General features: G+C 38.5%; 2 protein-coding genes across 5 annotated transcripts in view; one reads left to right on the top strand and one right to left on the bottom strand.

Annotated features, from left to right (window-relative positions):
• The first annotated feature begins 6,977 nt into the window (after positions 1 to 6,977).
• On the top strand, positions 6,978 to 18,180 carry MALSU1 (mitochondrial assembly of ribosomal large subunit 1). Its single transcript, XM_016159577.2, has 4 exons — positions 6,978 to 7,252; positions 8,499 to 8,677; positions 16,552 to 16,633; positions 17,967 to 18,180. Exons 1-4 carry the CDS (start codon positions 6,997 to 6,999, stop codon positions 18,152 to 18,154), a joined length of 705 nt encoding a protein of 234 aa, XP_016015063.2. The 5' UTR covers positions 6,978 to 6,996; the 3' UTR covers positions 18,155 to 18,180.
• A 544-nt stretch (positions 18,181 to 18,724) lies between these two features.
• IGF2BP3 (insulin like growth factor 2 mRNA binding protein 3) overlaps positions 18,725 to 26,732 on the bottom strand; it is a 111,350-nt gene continuing 103,342 nt past the window's right edge. The window contains exons 12-15 of one of the 4 annotated variants that reach the window (XM_016159573.2): positions 24,781 to 24,855; positions 22,081 to 22,212; positions 21,271 to 21,384; positions 18,725 to 20,985 (exon numbers count right to left, since the gene is read on the bottom strand). In XM_016159573.2, coding sequence (XP_016015059.1) covers positions 20,887 to 20,985; positions 21,271 to 21,384; positions 22,081 to 22,212; positions 24,781 to 24,855 — 420 coding nt within the window. In that variant the 3' untranslated portion in view covers positions 18,725 to 20,886. Of the gene's footprint in view, positions 20,986 to 21,086; positions 21,385 to 22,027; positions 22,213 to 23,515; positions 23,585 to 24,780; positions 24,856 to 26,732 lie in introns of those variants that run through there. The other 3 variants (XM_016159572.2, XM_036230407.1, XM_016159574.2) reach the window with 3 other exon arrangements.

The raw sequence follows: 26,732 nt of genomic DNA on the forward strand, positions 1-26,732 counted from the left end.
GAAATGTTATTTTCTTAATTGAGTACTTTGAGCTCTTAGCCTCAAACTCGTGTCATATTATTCAGTAATGACAACAAATGTTGTATTATTGGACATAGTAAGCTAAGTATGCATTGTCTGCAAACTGCTATGGAAAAATGTCAAAAACAGCTTTGAAGAAAAAAGTATCTAATAATCCTCTCAGGAGAAATTACAAATGAAAGAATCACAACATGAAGAACCAAATGATGAAGGATTTCATAAATTCTCAAAAGGACCAGCCATAAAGAAAAAGACCGATGTATCAGATTATGTTCCAATTTTAAAGTTCTGTATGAAAAAGACACCACAAACCGCTTGTTTAAAAAAACAGCAACAACAGCAGCACAGAATTCTCATGCTGCTGGTGGCAGTGCAAGCTGGGACACAGTTCAGTTTGGAACACAGTTGGGCAGTGTCTTACAAAGACAAATATACCTGTAATATGACTTGGCCCTTCTACTCCTTGGTATTTACCCAAGAGAAATTAAGATATGTTTATACAATGACTTGTACCTAAATGTTCATAATAATGTTATCTGTAATAGCCACAGACTAGAAACAGCGTAAATTTCCATCAACTGTGGAATGGATAAACAAATGGCATATGTCCATACAATGAAATGCTACTTGACAATAAAAAAGAACAAACTATTGATGGATGGAACAACATGGAGAAGTCTCAAAAGCATTATGCTAAATAAAAGAAGCCAGACATAATGTGTATGCTTATATGATATCCTGAAAAAGGCAAAACTATAGTAACTGAGAACAGATCCATGCTTGCCTGCGACTAGAGGTTGGGGGAGGGGATCAACTGGGGGCACAAAGGAACTTTTGGAAGCAAAGGAAACAATTTATACTATAATTGTAGTGGTTACACAGCTGTATGCATCTGTCAAATATCATCAAGTTGTAGGGTTAAAATTGGTTGTGTTTATTTTATATAAACATACCTCAATAACATTGATTAAAAATGAAACAGCACAGACTGGAAGAATATGATTTCAATACATGTAACTAATAAAAGATTAGTACCCAGATTATTTTTTAAAAAAAATTGTTAGGGAAATGCAAATCATCACCCAATGAGTCATCATTTCACACCCACCAGACTGGCCAAAATGAAAAAGAAAATCTGATAAAATCAAGTGTTAGTGAAAGGGAGAATACTGGACCATGTGTGCTTTGCTGTTGGGAGCTTCAACCGGAACACGATTTGGGGAAACAATTGGCATTATCTGGTGAAGCTGAAGGTGCACATACACCCATGTTCCAGCGATCTCACTCCTAGGCGTAGAATGCCCCAAGAAACCCTTGCACATGTGGTCCTGGGGACAGGGACAAGCACGTTCAAAACAGCATGGGGAACAACCCAAACGTCCCTGAACAGTAGAACGGATAGCTCAGTTGGGACATACAATGGAATGTTAATCATTAGTGAAAATGAATAAACCTATGGCTATAAACACCAAGAGGAAAGACTCACCAATGTAACACTGACAGAAAAAAAGCAAGTTGCCAAGAATACGAACAATATGATACCATTTATGTAAAGTTTTCAAAAGCAAGGAAAACCAAACGATATGGAAATGTATACAAACATATGTAATGACCCTATAGAGGAGAAGGCCAAAGAATCACTATATGAAATTCAGCACAGTGGTTGCCTCTGGGGAGGAAGAACTCTGCTGTGGGAGCAGTGATCAGGGATTTCAATAGCATTGGCCATGTTTTACCGCTCAAACTGACTTGTAGGTTTGTTTTGTTATTATTGTTTATGTATTTTATCCACATGCTATATGTATTCTCTAGTAGTATTCAAATATTATTTTTAAGAGGAATAAAATAACTTCTAAAAAGAATTCTAAAATAAAGACAACTCACTAGAAAAAAAATTGGTAAAGGTTCATGAACGATCCACAAAAGAAATCCAAATGCCAATCCACGTGTGGAGACATGCTCAGCCACACTAGTATCTGGGGAAATGAAAATTAAAAGAGCAAGGATATGTCAACAACAAGCCATTGGGACAGCATGATAATATTTAGGTAAAATTTAAAACATTTAGAACTGTCCTTTAAATCGTTTATGCATTCATAGAAAGTTAAAGAATAGAAACATGCATGAGTATGGTACCCCTCAAATTCAAGGGAAGGGTTATCAGTAACGATGGAGAGAGGCCTGGGATTAGGGAGGGCTGTGGAAGGGGCTTTAGCTGAATCTGTAACAGTTTACTTCTATAGGGAAAAAGGTCTGAAAGGTAGCAAAATGAAGATTTGCTAAATCTGAGTATTTCATTTGTTTTTCTCTCCACTATTCTATATGTTAGAAAATTTTTATAATATGTGGAAAAAAATGAGTTAACAGTCTTTTTTATTCCTCACGTGTGGTCCAAACAACCTAATAGGAATGAAATTTAAGCGATTCCGTTCAAAATTGCCTAGAGTTTGGAAACCCTAAGCCCTGACCTCTTTGCCTTTTCCTACAAAATCCACCCTCTAACTTAAGACTGTTATTTCTGGTTGAATTCACAAGTGACTGTGGATGGTTAACCCCAAAAATGTACTTCGCCTCATCTATAAAATGGGAGAACTTGACTCCTGTCACCCTAGAGCTCTCTGATGAGAGGTAGCCGTGGAAGCATCCCATGGTCGCTGACTCCTCTCAGAACCGTGGCAGAAAGACTGCTTCAGTGGTTGAGCTGTGTTTCAAAGTTTCCAGCTGTTGCCTTCCTTCATTTTAAGACGGTATGAAAATAGCTACTCACCCATTGGTCCTGAGCCCCAGAGTTATCAAACATCTGGTGAGGAGGCACCTGGTTTGACAGCCAGTGATGTTTTGATTGCAGCCCAGCCTGAGCCTCCCCTAAACAATCCCAGGAGGTTATTGAAGAGAGCAATGAAAATGTGCCCATCTACCCCATTTATCCCTGAGGAGACCCTTTAAAATATCTCTAAATGATGAACCCGTTTATACGACCCTTTAAATAATAAGCACCTTTAAGTTTTTTTTAAAAAAAACAAAATCTCCGTCCTTTCCTCTCCAACATTCTTCTGTCAGGCTTTTGTCACTTCAGACCTGGATTACAGTAATGGCCTCCAAATGGTTTCTCTCTGTGTGTCTCTCTTTCTCTCTTCATATTCATGCTGTTTATTGTTTCCAAGACCATCTTTTAAAAGATAACTTTGGAATTTTCAAACTGGTATTAAGAAGCCTTCCCCTATCACTTACAGGGAAAATCCAAACTCTTTGGTGTGGCCTCGAAGGCTGTCTATAGTGGCAAGTTTGGAAGCTTGTCATCTGTAAATAATCAGGTACCTTTTGTTCATATAAGGATTCGAGATTAACCCTAAAATCACTACCTTGCATCGTGATGTCCTCTGAGTAGAAGAATGGTAGGTTGGTCTTACAATTAATACCTGGGGCCCTGTGTTTGGGATCACAACCCATATATGACCTGTGTTTGTCAAGGCTGAAAAAGTGAGAGTCATTCTGCAGTCTGGCACCAAACTTCCTTTCCATGTTCCTTTCCACCATCATGGTTCCATTACTTCCTGCCAGGACCTTTCCTGCTGGCCATTTGGTTTATTGACGCCACCTAGAATCAAACTTGTCCCTTGCCTGCCTGCAGCCTTAGAGCTCCCATTGTTCTCTCTTCTAGCATAAAGTGCTTTCTCCCGTTTTCCACGCAGTCTCCAAAAAAGGTGTTTATTGAGTTTTCTGTTCATATTGGGCTCTCTGTTGAACTTTTATAACACAATTTGAACAGTTTGTTTGGAATCAAGGTGGGTGCCAGTTACTCTAGCTACATAACAAAGACCCCCAATTTAGAGGTGCAAAATAACTACTTTATTGTGTTCACAGATCCTGTAGGTAGGGATTTGGATAGGGCACAGTAAGGATGGCCTGTTTCTCCTCCATAGTGTCTGGGGCCTCAGCTGGGAAGACTTGAAGGCAGGGCTCAGTTGGGACAGTAGACCAGAGCACATACATGTGGCCATTCCCTGTGTCCTAGACTTTCCACAACATAGTATTTGTGCTCTGTGAGGGAGCATGCCAAGAGGGACCATTCAAAAGAGCCAGGAGGAAGTGGCATAATCTAGCTTCAGGTGTCACATACTGTCACTTCGACCATGTTGTACTGGTTGGAATGCAAGCTCCTCCAGATTTAAGGGGAGGGGACATAGACCCCATCTCTCAATGGAAAAGTGTCGAAAAATTTAGAGTCGTGTTTTAAAATGGCCACAAGGCAACATGCTATTATGGTATATACTATTATTTAAATATTTCTTGCTATTTTCCTATTTCACATGTTTGTGTCTTTTTCTTCCTGTACATAGTAAGCCCAGTGAAAGTAAAAACTTAGACTCTGTGCTGCTCCTGGAGTGCCTTGTTGGTCCCTTTTTGGGATAGAAACCCTTCAAAGCCATGTAACTCAATTCAATAACCATTAAATGGCTACTTCAAGGCAATTTGCTAGTTACCTACTATTTAAAATCCTACAAACTCTAGGTCTTTAAGATTTTCTCACATGATTACCTGCTGCATGTAGATTTAGTATTCTAGTTAAAACTCCTAACACCCAAATCTGTGGTAGTTTCTGCATGAGCAGTGTCTGTAATCATGTGGGTAGGGGATCTCAGAGAAACATGGCTCAGGAACTGAATATCTAAACTCTGTCACTACCAGGGAGACCATTCTTGATGTGGTCTCCTAGTGGAGGGAAGCAGACCCAGTGTGAAGACAAAGCAAAGCAAAGGTTCAAGTCATTGATGTCATCTCGCAAGGGGAAAGCCTTCATGTGGGTTCTCCAGGAAGAGGGAAGCATGTTTTGCCAAGCGTTTGCATCATTATCACTGCCTACGTATCCTAGAATCTGAACATTTCAGCGAGAAAGAAAAGTAGAGGCAAGGAAGTGCCCTTGAAATAGAACAGCAGCTTAGAATTCTTCTCAACTGGGGTGCTTTTAATTTAAAATTACTTTTAATTTATTGACTTATAATCAGCGCAGGCCATTCTGATTTGCCCAACATTAGAATGTCTCATCACAGCTGTTGTTACTTAACATTTTTTCAATCTGCCTCCTTGAAAGAACTATTTGGATCTTAATTTGACAATAACCATGTTATTTCAGAACCCCAAAGAGAACACATGGAAGCAAAAAGAAGGAAGCAAAGATCCCTTGAGTGGCTTGAGTCAGGAAGCTTTCTGCAGAAGAAACCTCCTTAGGAAATCAAAGGAATCACATTTTGTAGAAAATAAAAGGCAAAGTAAACCCCTCCCCCTCATTTTTTTTCTTTTAAACAACTGCTGCATCCTGATATTTTTATGAACAAAGGGATGAGAGGTTTCTGAAGGACCATCTGAGAGAGTAGAGGGTGATGTCTTACAGAATCTGAGTTTGTCATGTGAAAAGGTGGAGGAAGGGCACTCAAAAAATGGAATAGCATGTGCAAAGCTTGGCACTGAAAGGTTATGGTGTGTTTGGAAAACAGCAAAAATCAGAGGCTAAAGTAATTCTAGATGGGAGCATGGCAGCATGGAGGGTGGAAAGAGTAGAGACAGATTTGAAAACCGGAAAGCCAGCTAGGAGGCTTTCTCATCAATTAGACAAGAGCTTATGAGGGCGTGGACTAAGGAAGGAACAGTGCAAATGAAGACAGAAGTTGGATTCAAAAAATGTTTTGGAGGTAGCACAAGCAGGATTTGACAATGGATTAGTTGTTACAGGGAGATCCTGGAGTGAATACAGTCCACAGTTCAGAAGATTTAGGGGATGATGATCCACTAAATGAGATGTTAAATGCAGGTGGTAAAGTAAATTTGGGATGTTCAGAGAAAAGGGTGGGAACGTGGAACTAATGGCAAAAACTGGGAGAAATACCAAATCCATGCCTATGAGGAAATGGAAGTAGATAATGAGTCTTAATTTTATCCATAATAGTTTATTCTCATACTCAAAAATAACTCAAAACAATTGTAAATATCTGAGGGTGGTACACACAGGTGCTTGTATTAATTTCCTTAGTTTTTAATTTCTCCAAAATTAGTGCTTGGAGTTATTTCTTATAAAGAAATTAAATAATATATCAAGCATTTGGAGCATCTACTATGTGTTTGGCACTGTTCCAGGCATTTTTCCCCTTCTAGGAGCCTCTTCCTTTCAGAAGTTACCAGACCAGGAGTTCAGAACATGCTTTTGGTTCCAGTATGGCCACAGGCAAGTGACTTTTCCCCCAGGGGTCTCTCAGCTCTCAAATCCTGTGGTTTAGTGTTGTAACTGCACCTCAGCATTCCTTATTCTCAGAGAGGTGGGTCCCACAATGCAGTCCATTGGCATAAACAAGTCTATATGGGGAATGTAAATGAAGAGCTGACCTACTAAAAAAAATATTGTCCAAATGATCCTTTCTACCTCTGCCTCCCACCCCACCCACCCTAGGATAATAGATTTTCCTAGTGGGATTTCAAGGGAATCCTGATAATTTTTTTGGTAATGGAAGGTGGATAGAAATACTATGTCCTAATTCCAATCTAATCAGCAGCAGCAATTTCCGTTCATTCAGTACCAACACTGTGGAAATAAACGTTAAAAACTAACAAAAAATCTGCCTTCCTGAAGTTTACATTCCAGTGAACAGAGGCAGATCAAAAAAAAAAAAAAAAAACAAGAAAAAAGGACGACGTTTACTACGACATAGGGCAAAGAAAGGTGAGGCATTAGTACTGGTCCTCAGACTCCTCAAAACCTAATCTCGAGTTAGTGTATCCTCGCCACAGGGGTCCCAGGCGGGCTTTAGACTCCGCCCACGGCCCCGCCTTCCGGACCTGGCCCTGCCTTCCAGGCCTGGTCCCGCCCACGCTTCTGACGTCAATTTTCCAGGCCGCGCCGCATTGACCTGGCCAATCGGAAGCCGCGAAAGCTGCTCGGGCTCCATTAAACCCCGCCCCGTGAGTCGACGCGCGGCGACGGTGATGGGTCCCGGCGGCTGTGCGGCGCGGCGTCTCGGGACGCTTCTCTGGCGTAGGGCCCTTTCCCCGCGAGCAGGGTCTGCGGCAAGCGATGGGTCCCGGCTTCTGCTGCTGGCCACCGGGCGGCTGCCGGCGAGACCAGCGGTCAGCGGGCCCTGCTTGACCCCCAGCCGTGCGCGCGGCCTGCATGGTGGGCCGGGTCTGGAGGAGCGGGCGGAGTGGGCAGCTGGCGAGCGGCGCCCGGAATTCGGCACAGCAGGTACGGACGTGGAGGAGGGTGGCGGTAGCGCCCTCCGTGCAGCCAGGCGCTGGGTCCCAGCTGAAGAGGCTCCGATTACTCCTGTTTATGCTTGTCTCTTGGAGTCACAAAACAACTTACAGATCCCGAGTTCCAAGGGCGCTTCACAGGGTGTTGGCGCCAACTTTGCCGTTTCGCAGTCAAGAAACTGAGATGATCTGACGTCTCCAAAACCCCAGGCGCCTGAACGACCACACCGTCCTTATTCCCTTTCAAATTCTTTTTAGGATCCTGAGAAATGGATTTGTCGATAGTGTCGGGCATGAGGATTCTGAGGAAGAGCCAGAGGCTTGGGGCGAAGGGGTGTGTAAGAAGCGCTAGGAAATGGGGCTAATTTAAGGTCCTCTAATCATTGTAAGGTTTTAGAAACTTGAGAGATGACAAATAGATCACATCTGCGGAAAGATAGTATATGAGAGGAAGAAGTGTTGTGAACAAGGCATTAGGTCCCCAGGAGTTCCTTGTAGAGCTTAAGAGAGCAATAAATTTATATGCTCTGGTACTCTAAGGTAAAAAACAGCGTATCTAACTCTACAGAAAAAAATATATATATTTTTACAGATAATAGTTATTATGTAACCCTAACCCCAATTTTTTTTTTTTTTTTAAGAAAAAACGAGTGTTCGAAATGAGACTTGCTATTGAAATTTTAATTCTCATTGGTTGATTTGGGGCCACACACTTACTTTCTGCTAGGCTTAATTTGCTTTATCAGGTGAAGGTTGTGGACCAGATGCTTGCTACCTAACAGCCCTTCCAGCTCTCAATTCTAGTTTTGTGATTCTTTACATCTGCAATTCAGTTTAATATGCCCCAGGATATCACCACCTCCCCAACTTTTGCTGCCGTTTTTCTTTCTTTGTATAGCAGTTCTGTGTTTGAGGTATATTGCTCATTTCCTCAAGTACCAGTGAACAGAAAGTCATTTATTCCCGATGTATGGTTCTACTTGTATTAGTACTAGCAAAAGATGTATGGTGACTCTGTGTAGCCTGAGCACCCTGTCTGTAAAAGTCGAGCAGTACTATATGAAAACCACTGCCCAGGTTCAGCTTCCAGAAGGCCTGGGCCCTGCCTTTTTTCAAAACATTTTAGATCTAAATACCCTCATGAAGCAGTTCCAGTGTCAATCATCTGTATTTTTGTGTGCATTCAGTGTCTGTCTCCTACTTTGCCACTGACATAAGCAAATCTTTGTGTTTTTCAGATCGGGCTGGTCCCAAGTTTGACATCGATACTCTGGTTTCACTTCTGAGGCAAGAAAATGCAAGGGACATTTGTGTGATCAAGGTTCCTCCAGAAATGAAATATACAGATTACTTCGTGATTGTTAGTGGAACATCTACCCGACACTTACATGCCATGGCCTACTATATTGTGAAAATGGTAAGATGCTTTCTTTTCTCTTTGGAACCATTACTAAATAGAGTAGTGTTAGTGCATCAGGCTGAGGAGCAATACTTAAAAAGTAAACCCATTATATGAGATTATATAAGAAGCCCAAATTTTCAGAATTTGCATGAGTGTTTTATATTTTTTTGATAATGAAAGTTATGGGGACACATGTCCAGCCCTAGTGAGTCAGGCCTCTTGTGACCACAAGGAAAAAAATATATTAAAAAATAACCTGAGGCAGACTAGAAGACAGTAAGTATAACCCAGAGGGATTTCTAGAGTGGTGCTGTCCATTGTGGTAGCCATTGCTGTGTGTGGCTATTTAATTATAAGCTAAAATTGAAAATTCAGTCTTTAGTTGTACTAGCCAAATTTTAGGTGCTCCAGTGGCTGCATGTGGCTTAATGGCTACCATATTGGACAGCACACTATAAAACAGTGGTCCCCAAACCCCAGGCCGTGGATGGGTACTGGTCCTGTGGTCCGTTAGGATCTGGTCATGGTCACACAGCAGGAGGTGAGGGATGTGCAAGTGAGTGAAACTTCATCTATATTTGCAGCCGCTCCCCAGCAGTAGCATCACTGCCTCAGCTCCGCCTCAGATCATCAGGCATTAGATTCTCATAGGAGCACTAGTCCCTGGTGCCAAAAAGGTTGAGGACTGCACCTATAAAATATTTCATAATTGCAAAAAGTTCCATGGGATAGTGCTGACCTAGAATTTAATTCAAATGTTTGAGCATGTCCAGTGTTCTCAAGTACTGTTCTGGGTATTGGGAAGATAAAAATGAAAAAGATTTAGTCCTCACCCTCTAGGTTCACAGATCTAGTTGAGAAAAGGGAAAGCATTCATATTCCTGGACTGAATGTGAATCAAAATGAGGAAGAAAATGTACTTGGCAGCCTTTAGCTGATTCTGATACCACTCTACAGGGAACATACCTCTTTCACTTTGTCGAAAATTGGTAATAGAGGGGATAATTAAGACCGAAAGAATAGCTGGAATTGCCTAGAGCAGAGAGGTAAAAAATAAGGAGGCTGAAAAGAGAGCCCCCTGGTGCAACATGGCAGAGCAGAGGAAGATTAAAAACAAACAAGAGCAGGAAGGAGAGTTATAAGACAAGGTGCCAGAGTCTCTGTCAGACGTAATAGTGGGATAGAGTAAGATGAAGATTTACAAGTGACCCCTTAACTCATAAAAAGGGTAAGAGGTTTTTCAGAGAAGTTTTTGTGGAAGAGGAAGAGCAGGGGAATAGAAATTACTTTTACAAAAATTTTGAGGAGGGAGAAAAAAAGCAAGGTCAAGAAAGTTTTGTCATTTGTGATAAAAATATTTATAATGTAAAACTTAACATTTTAACAATTTTTAAGTGGCATTAGGTACATTCACATTTTATACAACCACTGTCTTTTTCCAGAATATTTTTATCTTGCAAAACGAAAACTGTACATATTAGACAGTAACTTCTCATTCTCCCTTCCCCCCAGACCCATGCAGCCACCATTCTGCTTTCTGTCTGTAAATTTATCTACTCTGAGTACCTCATATGAGTGAAATCATACCCTGTTTGTCCTTTTGTGACTGGCTTATGCCACTTAGCATAATGTTTTCAAGGTCTATCCATGTTGTGGCATATGTCAGAGATTTTATTGTATGTTAATACCATATTTTATCTTTACTTCCATTAATGGACATTTGGGTGGTTTCCACCTTTTGGCTATTATGAATAATGCTGCTATAAATGTGAGTGTAGAAATACATGTTCATGTCCCTGCTTTTTTTTTTTTTAATTTATTTTTTAATTATAGTTAATATAGACTATTATGTTAGTTTCAGGTATACAACATAGTGATTAGACACTTATATACCTTAAGGAGTGAACACCATGATAAGCGTGGTACCCATCTGACAGCATACATAATTATTACAGTATTACTGACTGTATTCTCTAGGACTAATTTTATTACTGGCAGTTCGTAATTCTTAATCCTCTTCACCTGTTTTTGCCCATCTCCCTACCTTCCTTACATCTGGCAACCATTAGTTCTCCGTATCTATTAGTTTGTTTTGCTCATTTATTTTGTTTTTTAGATTCCACATATAAGTGAAATCATACAGTATTGGTCTTTCTCTGTCTGAATTATTTCACTTAGCATAATGCCTTCTAGGCCCATACATGTTGCGAATGGTAAGATATCATTCTTTTTTATAGCCGACTAACATTCCATTATGTATTTGTACCACATTCTCTTTAGTCTTCTATCAGTCACACCTAGATTGCTTCCATACCCTACTTATTGTAAATAATGCTGCAGTGAACATAGGGGAACATTTATTTATTTGAATTAATGTTTCCAATTTCTTTGAGTACTCAAAAGTGGGATTTCTAGGTTATATGGTAGTTCTGTTTTTAATTTTTTAAGGAACCTCCATACTGTTTTCCATAGTTTATAATCTTACCAACAGTACTTAAAGATTCCTTTTCTCCACATCCTCATCAACACTTGCTCTTTTTGATAATAGCCATTCTGACAGATTTGAGGTGATACTTCATTGTGGTTTCGATTTGTATTTCTGATGATTAACGATGGTGAGCATCTTTGAGCATCTTTTCATGTGTCTGTTGGCCATCTTATGTCCTTGGAGAAATATCTATTTAGGTCCTCTGCCCATTTTTTAAAGATTATTTTTTTTGATGTTGAGTTGTATGAATTCTTTATATATTTTGGGTACTAACTTCTTGCTGGATATATCATTTGCAAATATCCTCTCCCATTCAGTAGGTTGTCTTTTCATTTTGTTGATGGTTTCCTTCATTGCACAAAAGCTTTTTTGATTGATGTCACATTTGTATATTTTTGCTTTTGTTGTCTTTGCCCTAAGAGACATTTCCAAAAATAGTATTGCTAAGGCTAGTGTCAAAGAATTTATTGCCTATGATTTCTTTGAGGAGTTTTATGGTTTGAGGTCTTAAATTTGTCTTTAATCCATTTTGAGTTTATTTTTTTATGTGGTGTAACAAAGTGATCTAGTTTTCCCAGTACCATTTATTGAAGAGCCTCTGTTTACCCCGTTATATATTCTTGTCTCTTTTGTTATAGATTAATTGACCATGTAAGCATGGGTTTATTTCTGGGCTCTCTGTTCTATTCCATTGATCTGTATGCCTGTGTTTGTGCAACGACCGTACTGTTTTGTAGTTTTGAAATTGGGAAGCGTGAGACCTCCTACTTTGTTCTTTCTCAAGATTGCTTTGGCTGTCTGTGGTCTTTATGGTTCTATGTACATTTTAGGATTATTTGTTCTAGGTCTGTGAAAAATGCCATTGGTATTTTGATAGCACTTCCTTTCACCTTTACACCATTGAATATAATGTTAGCTGTGGCTTTGTCATATATGGCCTTTATTATGTGGAGGTATGTTTCTGCTATACCCACTTTGCTGATCGTTTTTATCATATGGATGTTGAATTTTGTCAAATGCTTTTTCTGCATGTATTGATATGATCATATGATTCTTTCATTTCGTCTATGTGGTGTGTCATTTTAATTGATTTACGGATACCGAATCAACCTTGCATACCTAGAATGAATCCCTCTTGACCATGGTGTATCCCTGTGTATTGCTGAATTTGGTTTGCTAATATTTTGTCGAGGATTTTTGCACCTATGTTCATCAGGGATATTGGCCTTGGATTTTCTTTTTTTGTGATTTCTTTGTCAAATGCTTTTTGGTATTGGTAATGCTGGCCTTGCAGAATTAGTTTGGGTGCTTTCCCTCTTTTTTTTTGTTTTTTTTAGAATAGTTTGAGGATGGGTATTACCATGAGTAGAATAGCTGTGTGCTGATTATCCTATGGTTTCTATCTCACTTTGTTAATGTGGCTTATTGCATCGATTTCATATGGGACCATCATTACATTCCAGGAATAATTCCCACTCACTTGTGGACTTTGCCTGTCTACGCACCTACCTATCATCCATCTATCTCTCATCTATTTAATATGCTGTTGAATTGGTTTGGTAGTATTTTGTTGAGGATTTTTGTAACGGTATCATCAAGGATATTGGTCTGTAGTTTTTTGTTTTGTTTCATTTTTTCCCACTCAACAGCTCATATTTGTTTTTTAGTCTCCATGCATTAGCTTTGAGTTCTAGTTACTGCTAGGCATTATAGTTGCTCAATGACCTCTCTGTAGGTTTTGGAGAACAGTTTGGCCTTCCATACTTGGAATAGAATTAGAACTGAGAGAATGAGAAGTGTGGTGTTTCAAGGTAAGGGGAGAAAAGGAAGCACAAAAGGAAGATACCCATGGTGACAAGATAGAGTTGGTCTGGTCCAGCTCTGCTTTTGTTTGTATCCTCAGTCTCTCATCAACTAGAGTCCTAGTCTAACCGTAAATCCCTGCACATCTACTACCCTGGCTTACTGACATTCAGCAGTGTCCCATCATGTGTGTGAGTGGAGAAATCAGTGCTCCCAGAGTCACATTCTGTGGAATACCTCATCCCTGACCCAGGAGCATCTCCTGTACCACTCGTAGAGGACTTCTTCTGGCTAAGGCTGTGGCTCTGGTTACAGTATTATAAATGGTGTTGATTGACAACCTGACATGCCTCCTTTGTGCTTCATTGTAACTCATTCTATTTTTTCCCTTCCTCATTATTTTCAAAATAGAATTTCCCTTCTCTGGTGGTATGCTGGATGGGAGATGGACTCAGATGTATAGAACTAAGTCGATTATACTTTTCAATTCATTGCATTCTAGCATCATCAGTCTATTCAAGGCCATCTTTTTTATTCCTATAAATTTGACGACTTTTTATATTAGTTTTAGATACACAGTACAATAGTTAGACATTTATGTAATTTATGAAGTGATCCCCCCAATTATTCTAGCAGCCCTCTGGCACTACATACAACTGTTCCAATAATACTGACGGTATACCCTATGCTGTACTCTGTATCCCTGTGACTGTTTTGTAACTACTAACTTGTACTTCTTCATCCCTTCACCTTTTTCACCCAGCCCAACCCTCCTCCCCTCTGGCAATCACCAGTTTGTTCTCTGTATCTAGTCTGTTTTCATTTAGTTTCTTTCTTTTATTCCTTAGATTCTGCATCTGAGTGAAATATGGCATTTATCTTTCACTCAGCATAATACCCTCCGGGTCCATCTATGTCATTGCAAATGGTTAAGATTTCAGCTTTTATGGCTGAGTAACATTCTATCATATATATGTACATAACTTCTTTATCCAACCATCTATTGGAGGATACTTAGGTTGCTTCCATATCTTGGCTACCGTGAACGTAGGGGTGCATAGATCTTTACAAACTATTGTTTTGGTTTTCTTTGAATAAATACCCAGAAGTACAGTTGCTGGGTCAAAAGGTAGTTCTATTTTTAATACTTTGAAGAACCTCCAAACTGTTTTTCATTGTGGCTGTACCAATTTGCAATCCCACCAATAGTGTATGAGGACTCCTTTTTCTCTACATCCTCACCAACACTTGTTTTTTGATTTATTGATGGTAGCCAATCTGACAGAGATGTGAGGTGATATTGTGGTTTTAATTTGTATTTCTCTGATGATTAGTGACCTTGAACATCTTTTCATGTCTGTTGGCCATCTGTATTTCTTTGTGAAATACCTATTCAGGTCTTATGCCCATTTTTTAATTGGATTCTTTTTTTTAGTGTTGTGCGAGCTCTTTATAAATTTTGGATATTAACTCCTTGTCAGATGCATCATAGGCATATTCTTCACCCATTCAGTAGGTTGTGTGTTCGTTTTGTTGGTTTCCTTTGCTGTGCAAAAACTTTTTTTTGATGTAGTCTCGTTTATTTTTTTTTTGGTTTCCTTTGTCCCGAGGAGATATATCAGGAAAAAAAAATTACCAATAGCAACATCAGAGTATTTACTGTTTCTTCTAGAAGTTATATGGTTTGTAGTTTTTTTAATAGTATCTTTGTCTAGCTAGTCTCATAGAATGAGTTAGAAAGTGTTTCCTCCTCTTCAATTTTTTGAGAAGAATTTGTGTTTTTGTTTAAATATTTGGTAGACTTCACCAGTGAAGCCATCTGGTCTAGGGTTTTTCTTTGCTGGGAGGTGTTTTCCTTGTGTTCCTTTAAAAAAAAAAAATTGAGATATAATTGTGTTGAGGGATTTGTGATTGCTAATTCAATCCTATTGCTGTTACTGAATGGTTCTATTCAGACTTCCTTTTTCTGTGATTCAGCCTTGGTAGTTTGTATGTTTCTAGGAATTTGTTCATTTCATTAAGATTATCTAATTTGTATACAGTTCATAGCACTATTATAATCCTTTATCTAAAACTGATAGTAATGTCCCCTTGCTTGTTTGATTTGTGGAGTCTTTTTTTTCCTTAACCTAAAGATCTGTCAGTTTTATTGATCTTTTCGAAGAACCAAATCTTGCTTTCATTGATTTTTGCCTTGTTTTTCTCTGAGCATTGTTTCCTCCTTTTTACTAACTTTGTCTAATTCTTTAAGGTGTATATTTAAGTTTTTGATTTGAGAACTTTTTTCATATGAGCATTTATAGCTATAAATTTCCCTCATAGCATTGTCTTCATTGCATCTCATAAGTTTTGGGATGTTGTATTTTAATTTCTCTCAATATTTTCTAATTTTTCCTTGTGATTTGTTCTTTAACCCATTGGTTTTTTTAAAAGTGTGTTAATTTCCGCATATGTGGATTTTCTAGTTTTCCTTCTGATTCCTACTTTTCATTAATCAGAAAATATATTTTATATGATTCTTTAAAATTTATTTAAGACTTGTTTTGTAGCCTAACATATGATCTATCCTGAAGAATGCTCCATGTGCTCTTAGGAAAATATTTTTTTTTCCGTTCGGTGGAATGTTCTGTTAATGTCTGTCGCATCCAGTTGCTCTGTAGTGTTGCTCAGGATTTCTGTTTGATTGATATTCTGTCTGGTTGTCCTATTATTGAATATAGGGTATTGAGTCTCCTATAGAAGCAGTCCCCAACCTTTCTGGTACCAGGGACGGGTGCTTCTATGAGAATCTGATGCCTGATGATCTGAGGTGGAGTGAGGCGGTGATGCCAGCGCTGGGGAGCAGCTGCAGGTACAGATCAAGCTTTGCTCGCTTGTCTGCTGCTCCCTTCCTGCAGTATGGCCCGGTTCCTAATAGGCCATGGATGGCTACCAGTCCGTGGCCCAAGGATTGGGGACCCTGGTCCTGTGTTACTGTGTTGCCATTTGTTTCTTCCTTTATTTCTGTCAGTGTTTCATATGCTTAGGAACTCTGATTTTTTTGTGTGTATGTCTATATTCTGGCATTTTGGTTAATGGACCCTTTTAGCATTGTTGTTCTTCATCTCATAATAGTTTTCAACTTAAAGTATCTTTTTTTCTCTGACATTAGTGTATCTATGTTTTAGACTATTCATGGTCTCTGTTGGAAATAGAAACAAGGATGATAAAGTCTCATTAACATTGTCATAAAGGTAGTTGAGATGGACTCAATTGGGAAGACCCAGCCTTAAAACAGGAAGGCAGCATCTGCCTCCCCTGAGAGTGAAGGAAAGCTGGGATAGACAGAAGAGATAAGGTAGGTAAGGACCAGACTCTGAATGAGCTTAGCCTTCTGCATCAAATACACCATAGTGAATGAGTAGGGTGGTCTTATCAGAAGGTTTTGGGCAGGAGGATTCAGGTGGTAATTTCCCTAAGTTATTAATTCTGGGGCAAAGTATGAGGAATGAACAAGCTAGGTACCAAATCGAGACCAAGAAAAATACCCCCAGACCCTCAGTATGAGCAGATTTCCCCCATACCTTCTCACTTTAATATATGCCCTGCCTTTTTTCAGTACAAATTCCTGAAATGTAAAAGTGAGCCTCACGTTAAGATCGAAGGGAAGGACACTGATGACTGGCTCTGTGTGGACTTTGGTAAGTTATTTTGACACTTTTTACAGATAAATATTTGGTATATCACGAATCTTGAACTATATTCAGCTGCAAAGGAATTGAGATCAAATTGCTGAGTGTTTTTCCATGTAAAATTTTTGAAATTTGTTTCATTATAACCCAGACAGCCTTACAGGTTAAATGCTCACCTGACCTGGTATGCATATAATTAGTCACGCAGGTCAGAAAAATGATAGAGAACAGGATGGATAGTGGTGGTAGAAAGCTTGGGGTCCACATAACCTTGGCCTTATCTCAGTTGAGGTAAAAGTGAAGGACACTCCAAGCACAGGACTAGAATTTTGAAAAGACCTAACAAATGTGGGTATTAATATAGAGTTTCAAAGTATTTCCCCATACGGTACTTAATACAAAGGGAGAAACAGTAACTGTCAAGAACGATCAGGGGTCTGACATTTTATCTTACTTATAAGCTAACAAGTTTGCCAAAACTCAAGACTATTCCAGGGTTGAAGGACAGTTTATTACAGCAATAGCAGTAGTGAGCAGCAGAATTTTTGGGTCTGTTTCCTTGAGCCCGTTTCTATAGAGCAACACAGGGCTTGCACACACATTTCTGAAGGGAACACTAAGATTAGGGTATCCACATCTTTTATAATGGACAGGAAGCAGGCCTGCATTTACTCTGGCAGAAGGCACTTTCTCGCAAGGCTATAAGGGTTTCTCAACTTGGTCACTAACCTTTTGGACCAGGTAATTTTGGTGGGATTGGGCGAGAATATTCTATCCATCGAGGGTGTAGAGCTGTGTCCCTTCTCTGCACAAACCAATTATGAAAATCAAAAATGTCCTTGATTGAAAACCACTGCTGTAAGCCAAACCTGCCTTCTGTTCGAGAGACAGTATCTTTCTGAGACTATTCACCCTATAAACATCCTTAAAAAAATAATCCAGAACAAAAAGTAGTCAGTGTTTTGCTTGCAGGATGTGCAGAAATGTGGCATATTTGGATAATTGTCTCCCAAGAGAAACCTTTTAGACCTCACCTTTAGTCACTTGAATAAAGTTAAGGTGAAATTAATACTTGAGTAATGTTACATATTGATTTCATGTACCTCCTGTATGATGCACTGAGTAAAAAGCATAGCAGCACTTTCTTCCATGGTATTTTGCTGGATGGGGTCCAGTTTGCATTTCTAACAAGCTTCCAGATGGTGCTCATCTGTGATCCACACTTTAAGAACCACTGCTTGAGTGTCTGTAGTTATACTGTGAATGAACTGTCAGAGGGTTTAGATCACAAGAATAAAGGCAAAAGCACTGCTTCATTGTAACTCTTATCTGTCGTTGATAGGCAGCATGGTGATTCATTTGATGCTTCCAGACACCAGAGAAACTTACGAATTAGAGAAATTATGGACCCTACGTTCTTATGATGACCAGTTAGCTCAGATAGCACCCGAGACATTACCTGAAGACTTCGTTCTTGGAATGGAAGATGACACTTCCTCTCTGACTTCAAAGGAGTTCCAATGTGAATAAAAAGATATTGTTTTAGACATATTAAATTGGGATTGAATCACTTCTCAAAAATATAGCTCTTAAACTCCACCTAATTGGGTAAGTTATCAAAACACGTCTTGGCGCTCATGCTAACTGACATCTGGATGTGGAGATTGTAGGTAATGATCATCAACTAAAATTTTAATGTCATCTTTATTCCTGAGATCCCAGCAGGATTTCCTGGAGTTATCGCTGGTCCCCTGTGCTTCACACCTGAGCTCTCTGCTCAGATTTTAATTTTGCTTAAGTATAAATTTCATTCTGTAGAATGGACTAGCCAAAAACTTACTTTTAAATTAAAAACATAACCACCCCCTGGTCCTCTTACTTACAGCCTATAGTTCTTAGTTTATATGTAAGATTCACATTAAGTATCATGGAACGGAAAAAATAATTTACCAGTAAGATATAATAATTTACCAGTAAGATATTGGTGCTTAATTTGAGACCGATATTATTCAAAAATCTATTTAAGTTTTTAGCTTGATCAAATTCAGAACATTCACATTTATTTAACAAACCAAAAATAAAAGATATTACACACCAAGCTGCACCTAATGATGAAAAACTTTATTCTGCACCAAGGTATCTGGAAAATGAAGCTTCATTTGGGGCACAATGCAGATGAGGAATGATCCATACGTGGTGAGTACAAATTCAGTTACAGAATAATTTCCTAGCTATTACCAGATACTCTATTACCAATGCTTAATTGAAAGTAAAACATGATTTGCCACACTAAAAGGCTAGAAGTGAAGTATGACAGAATTTAAACCAGCAGATATAAATGCAGCACCAATCTGTATTAAAAAAAACAAAACATCAAATATTGGAAAAATCAAATACTAAGGAAGAGCTCTGGCCTTAAGCACATCTCACCTGAAAACCAACCAGAAAGCCAGTCCGTGATTTTTTTTTTTAAGGAATTCACTGTATGAAAAAAAAAATTATGAGTGCTAGATGAAATCAGTGACAAAAGGGCACTTTTTGGCTAAAACTACAAAATAAACTGATTTTCTGAAAACATTTAGGAAAACATTTCAAGTCATTTTCAAATGTCTGATATGCATATTATCAGAAAAACTTACCTAGTCTGTAGAAATTCATCTTGAAATATAAATGAGGCAAAATGATTTTTAAGGGGTTATATGTCCTTCAGATTAGTGTAATATGACTGTGATTGTTTTATGAACAAAAGCAACATAATTCTGAGAGTGTGGCGTTGACAACCACCCACACCCACACAATTGTACATACTGGGCTTTGCCATCAAGTTACTAAATAGGCAAATAAATTCAGTATCAAAGGTTGAATATTTTATCACAGTCATTCAAATCATATTCCAGAAATTTTCTTACAATAACTGGTTGCAGAGAATATAGAAATCCTGCTGCATTTTATGTAATATTTTAGGTAGCCTTTTATTTTTCTCAATTTATCATCATCTAAAAATCTTCACAACAGCTTAGTGAGGCCCATGACAGTGCCTGGCACATGCAGATGTAGCCTTTTATTGCCTTTAAACACTGTCACACCATCTGACTGCCCCATTTGTCTTCACAAAGCAATTCTTTCGGGGTCTGCTGAAAGTGTAGACCAACTGGTCCGAGGTGTACTGGCAAACTAAGCAACCTGTCAGACAAGCTGAGGCTTGCTTTTTGCTAAAGTCCACAGGGGCTGCATCTTTTCATCGATGCACTTTCTTTAGGTAGTGATAGTCAAAAGCACAAAGCATTTATGTATTCAATCACGTAGCCAAACAAAAAACTGAAGTCTCCTGAAGCCATTTAAACTAGCCATTCCAAAACCTCCTGCAACCAATTTGCTCTGTTAGTACCATCAAAAACTTTTCCCTACCATAAACAAAAAAATAAATGGTATTGCTGCTCTCCAAATATAGGCACTGCTCCATGTCATTGAACATTTATTGGATTTTCCAAATAATAACTGTCAAAAGCCTCAAAAAACCTGAAATTAGTTTTCCAGCTTTACTGTCACCAGCCAGAAGTAAAATTTTTTCTGTCATTTGCCTGTTAGCTAATTAAATTTTATTTTTTAAAAAACAGTTGGACTTTTATCTTTATAAAGTATATAAAATTTCAAAACAAAACACAAAATTTTGCTTTCATTGCATTACTGAATACCTGAGGTAGTTGAGTAAAAATGCACGTTTAATACCCCTGCCAACACCATTCAGCACTTCCCTTAGGTTATTCATGTTAGTGTTAGATAAAAATAAAACTGAGAACACAGTTTTTCTATGCTAATAGCTTAACATTTAAGTTCCTGTAATAATTCTATTCTGATCCAATTTTAACAGTTGGACCTAGGAGCAATCTACTTTTATTCGATGAATTTTGTGAATGCATCATTAAGCCAATTTCTGGCATTATGGGGGAATATTAAGAAAAATTAGATTGTTTGTTACACTGAGAATACAACAAAAGGGAAGTGCAGAGCTCCTCTCTTTCCCTCCCTCCCCCCCCCCCTTATTTTTTTTTCTTTTTAAAGCTGGGTGTCATACATTTCAGAGAGCATAAAGTATACATTCTCACAGAGACAGGAGTTCGAAAGTTGCCTGGTCCTCAGAAACAACTGGCTAGGTAAAAACTTGTGCACGTGACTCTGGATAGGGGTTCAGCGCCGTCTGTTGGTTAAGCAGTCTGTCTTTGGTTTGGCATCTGCCTCTGTGGTGGCTGTTTCCTGAGCCTTCACTTCCGTCTTGACTGAGGTGGTCCACTTTGCAGAGCTTTCTGCTGTTGGTGCTGCTTTACCTGAGTCAGAATTTCCTGAATTTTTCTCTGGGCAACCTACAAAAGGAGAGAGCTTTAAAATTCCTACCTGATCAAAAGTTAGCAAAAGGTGCTTCACTTTTCCATTTTAACAACTTCAAATAGAAACCTATTTGAAGATTAAAGATACATACTAATTAGTTTAGTTTGCTAGTAGTCCCTGAAATCACCTGCCAAAAGGGGGAATTTAAAGTGTTTAGCATCAAACAACCTTAAATATTTATATGGTTGGGTGTGCAGAGGGAACTTGCTTCCATTAGAGAAAGAAGCAAGAGCTTCCTTCTCACAGTAGAGCCCACTTGCCTGGCAAGCATAGAAGTGACCAGTTATTTTGACCACCACTTGATCATTCTCATCAGGCGTCTGGTCACGCGGGACAACAACTTCCGCACTTGACAAATTCTGGAGCTCATTCACCTGAAAAAGAGAAATACAAATCATGTTAAGTTTTTTTTTTTTTTAATTACCATTTCCTGAACACTTTCTATGTGCTAAACACTAGCTATGGCTTGATAAATTTCAATCTAATGATCCTATCAGATTATTAATATTGTCCTCATTGCAAGATGATGAAGACTAAGGCTTAGCCAAAGAAGGTGACTTGCCCAAAGTTACCTAAGTGAATAGCAGAACCAGATTCAAACCCTAAAAGTCTGATTCCAAAGTGTACACTCTCAATCACTTCAAAACTGTAAGTAGCTTTGAAAATGACCTAGAAGTTACATATGTTAAAGAGAAACTCGAAATCATCTGCTTTTTTCAGTTATAGAGATAAAAGTTATAAAGGTAGATGAAGTTCTTAAAAATTTTCTTTGCATGTCATTGTGCAATAATAAAAAAAAAAAAGCTGAGGTTCTATCAATGGAAAAATGCTAAATGCCCCTTATATAAATGAGAGAGTCCTCTCACACAAAGTGGTCTGAAAGAGAGGCATTACTTGCACTAGTAGCTGACACCAACACTCAGGAGGTACAAAAGGCAGTCTTCTCCAAACCTTGGCCCAGATGATCCTGCTTTTTATCAATTAGCCAAAATTCAGGGACTTGGAACTCCTAAGTACCTTTCAATGCTCTCCCTTTCATACCACTGCACAGGTTTTGCTGAAGTACTTGCCGTTTTGCCTCCTTTTCCAATAACTCTGCCAGCAGCAAAGGATGGCACTCTGATATGAGCTTCAAGTTTCACTTCTTCCTTAGGACTAACAAAGTTTTCTTCTTTAATTTTTCCATAAATTCTTCCCTGAGCCTACAGGTGAAAACATATCCTATCAGTGTCATTCATGTAGGAGACACAAAAAGACCATTAACTTTAAAGATGGCTCAGATCCACTGGAATAGCCCTTTGCAGTGAGATACATCTGCATTTGATAGATTGCTAAAGATCGCATAAGAGATGGAGAAGTTAGGGAGCCCTAGAAAAGGCTAACACTAATAACTAGACATCACTGTCGAGGCAACTGAATGATTGATGAAAGAATAAACCATATTCTTCTGACAAAAACAGTAAAAGACAGTTAATTAGTAGTCATTCTAACTAAAAATAAATCACTCTTGTGGGCAAATGGCCATTTGCTCTCCGATCCTGAAAGGTAAAACCTCTCCTATAGACAGTAAGAAAGTGATTGTGTTTTTCTTGAGCAAGAGAGACCAGGGAAGAGCTATACAGCTAGCTGTGCCAGGCTTAGAGGAAGCCATGCTCGTGTCTAAGTGGGCCAGTAAGAAACCTGCTGAGAGGAACAATTTCTGTTTAAAGATGTTTCTTTACCTTAACCAGGTGGTTTCTAAGTTTGAATAAGGCTAAAAAATCAAGTTAATATATACTAGTGGTATTTATAGTCAGTACGTCCTGTTACCTACTGCATATAACCAGAAGTTATATGAGAAAGCTCTCATGTTATATACAACCATAAATTTGCTCTGCTGTGCACCAAAGGAAGAAGAAGTCAGAAAAAGTCAGAATTGGTTTAACCTGACAAGCTGCAAGGGCAAACCACAAAAACAAAAGTATCCACATTTTCATTGGTGCAGAAATGATAAGCTCATTTTAGGAGATTACTGAAAAACAAAACCCATTTTATATATTCCATCCTTGATGTCTCAGGCCACAGATGGCCTGAGGACACTATGGATATACACTATCCTCCAAAACAGAAGGTCTTGAGAAAAAATATGGATTAGGAGGTTTACTATTCCTTAGACCTCTAAAATAAAATTCATCTATAATTGTCACATGAGATTTAAGTATCATAACTCTTAAATGTTCCATTTAAGAACAACTGTACAAATGCGGACATTGGGCAGAGAAACAAACTTTGAATTTCTTGACATTCAAGCATTATAGGAATTGTAAGATAGTAACCCCATTTATTAAATAGTAATACCTCAGCACCAAGAAGAAACATGTAATAATTGATGTTTGTATTTCTTTTAAGATTTCAAATTAAAAGTGACTGACCCTGTAGGTTCAGGATAGGAAGCAATTTTCAACATTTCTGACTTATGATTTGAACTGCCTGGACCATGAGGCTGCTGTAAGGGAGTAAATTTCTTCACCTGCATTTGAGCCTAGCCAACTTGCACCCACATCTCAAAGCAACTCCTTTTGTTTCCTGTTCTTCCTGTAAATGAAGTGGAAAAAAAAAACCTTTGGATTTTTAATGGAAAATGGCCCATAGAACATAGGTCAAAGAAAGTGATGGTTTCAAAGAGGAGGAGGGGAGAGGTATAGGCACTGTTACTAAACACATTTTAGAGCTAAAGGAACAAAGGCTTAAGATTAAAGAGTTGTCCTGTTACACAGCTGCTAAGCAGTAGGAACAAAATATACATTTTGGATAAACTGGTTTAATTAGAATTTACTAGTTGCTTTTGCCTATGACAAACAAGACACCCACACTAAGTCTTACGAGAAATACCACATACTCAAAGGTATGTATTTGTGAATTTAAGCATTTGGCAGGGTCTTATTAGTCTGATTCACCCAGAGTCTCTGAACACCACCACCAACATATTTCTATTGCATCAGAGATTATTCTAAGCACTTTATGTACTGTTTAAACCTTATAACTTTGTTTAAGCCTTGTGAGGGCTCTTATCTACATTTTACAGATGAGGAACTAGCCAGAGAAAGGTTAAATAACTTGCCCAACCAAGGTCACACAGCTGGTGAATGGCAGAGCTGGGATTTGAACCAGCAGCCCGGCTGCCAAGTCCCTGCTCATCATTACCCTGCTGCACCACTTCAGTACACAGGGAGAGGCCTTGCAGCCCCAAAGGCCCCGAACCCCAATAAACACGAGCAGTGGTTCACCCCAGGACAAACGCCATAACTACCTCTAAAATTTGAAGGATTAGAGTGATATGTGGAGAGACTATGGACAAGAGCTAACAGAGTTCACCCAAGGGTAGGAGGAAAAGGGGGCATTTTAATTCAAGGTTAAGGGTTCTCAAGGACAAGAGGAAAAATTTAGGAACAAGTTTTACAAACTATATTAACCAGACATGTTTGTAAATTTCAGTCTTGAGGTGTCATTTTCACATACAAGAAGGCATTGAGCACATTCTTTTTTGGGAGATCAGTAAACCCAACAACTATTACAGAACTCTCAAAATTACAGGCTTTTGGTTTATTTTTGAAATGTCATTTGGGGTGTATTTCTACTATTCCTACTCTTACGACTTTCCATTGAGAAATTCCTCCTACTGAGTATTAGATACATTTAAGGGAGAAGTCAGGTTATGGAGTTCCTGAAAAGAAAGCATTAATACTGTCCATATCCATTTGTTACCTGTGCACAGACTCTAGAGCACATACCTTGAACTGAGCCTCTGGTGGCCCAGTGATAATCACCATCCTCACTTTAGCATCTGGTGCTTCAGCTGGAGCTATCTGTAAGACACCCATCAAGGGGTTATGCCACTTTCAGAAGTTATGAAGAGGCAGTGGTTAATGTGGGTTCATTAAGTTATTGCTCCTGCCATATACTGGGTATTTACACTTTGCCTGGCCCTAATGTAAAAATCCATTTGCAGTCTTAGCTGATCCTCACTACATCCTGATAAGGTGTAGTGTCTCTACAGAGGGACAAACTGAAGGCTGGAGGAGTTACCTGGTCCATGAACACACCGCTAATAGAGCTGGAATGTGTCTCCACTATCATGTTCCTAATCACTATAGCAGCAGTACTCACGGTGTAGTCCTTGACCTACATGCATCAGCACTCCTCAGGCTTCCTGTATGTGCAAAACACTGCTAAGTTCAAATTCCCCAAAGTACACTCACTGGAGTAACATATGAAATAAACTAACATTAATTTAGCAAAAGAAAGGTAAACTCAGAATTTTCTGTTTTTGTAGTGTATCTGAAATCATGCAAAAAGCCTGGGCCGGGAGCATGTAGAGACTGTTGAAGGGAGAGGAATTCCCTTTAGCATTCCCCCAGAGTCAAAGTAAGAAAGGATTTTGGGACCCAGCTGGTAGGAGTTTAAAATATTTTACATGTGAGAAACAAATTAATTCTATTTTTTAAAAAATATGTTATTACTATATAAGAAAGGAAGCAAAAAGGACAATAAAAACCACTCCACATTTTGCCACTCGGTATGATCATAATCACTGTCAGTTACTTACTAGACCTTTCTCTGCACGTTTATAGTCAAGAGAATATTTTTTTTCATGGAGGCAACTTTATTCTGAGGGAGGGAAAAAGCATAACATTTTTATCACCCAAAACCATACTGATAATATTCCTGGTGGGCACTAATTTTGAGTCTGTATTCACGAACAAGCAAATAATTACTTTCTTTTAGCTCTTAAGAATTATTCACAGGAAATCACTGAAAAGAAACTTTTTTTCCTGTTTTAAGTACCTTTGTCAAAACTGGTGATAGAGGCCTGGGCCTGAGGGTGCTCCTACACTGAAATCAGGAGAATAAACTGCAATAATCTCAAAAGCCTGACTAAAGCACATGCCCTTTGACTCACTAAATCTCCTTCTGTAGACCTGTTAAAGAATAAGGTTATATATAACAATTTGGCTGAAAGAACTTTGTTCATCATAGTACTGTATCTGTGCAGGATAAATTAAGAAAAATCTAAATGTCCAATAGATAAACACAAACCATTATGGTTTGGTGATACCTAATGCATGCCTTATTAAAGTAACTAACTACATGGAAATTTACATATATGTAAATCCACCAAAGTGTTAAGAGTGGTAACAAATCTTCCATATTATGTGTTTTAGACTTTTTGGAAACAAAAACATTTTAACCTCATTATAAAACCTCCACAAAAGCCAGAAAGAAAAAGAAACAAAGGTCTAAATACTCAGTTCTTGTTCATGAAATGTTCAGTGAAGTTTTTCTAAAATGAATCTAGTAAGTTTTTTTTAATGTGTGAACATGTGTCAGAGATTTATTTTTAACTCAATCAGGAGCCTAGTGGGATAGTAAAGTCAGTTCACCATCTGATCTTTTACATGTCTTTTCCTTTACCCATTTATTTATTTTGGCTGCATTTTCTGTGCGCGTATTTTGTTATCTTTTGCTACAAGAGTGTCTGAGGGCTATTTTTATATGTGTGTTTTCCTTTTTTTATTATTCGTTTAGTTTACATGCAGTAAACATCACTCTGTTGGTAACAAAAGCACAGTCATGTAAACACCACCACAATCAAATAAAAACAGTTCTGTCACTCCCAGAATTTCCTCATGCTGCCTTTCAATCCCTACTGCAACTCCTAGCAACCACTGATTTCTTATCTCTA

The sequence above is a fragment of the Rousettus aegyptiacus genome, unplaced genomic scaffold (assembly GCF_014176215.1).
Source record: "Rousettus aegyptiacus isolate mRouAeg1 unplaced genomic scaffold, mRouAeg1.p scaffold_m13_p_13, whole genome shotgun sequence".
Classification (NCBI taxonomy): domain Eukaryota; kingdom Metazoa; phylum Chordata; class Mammalia; order Chiroptera; family Pteropodidae; genus Rousettus; species Rousettus aegyptiacus.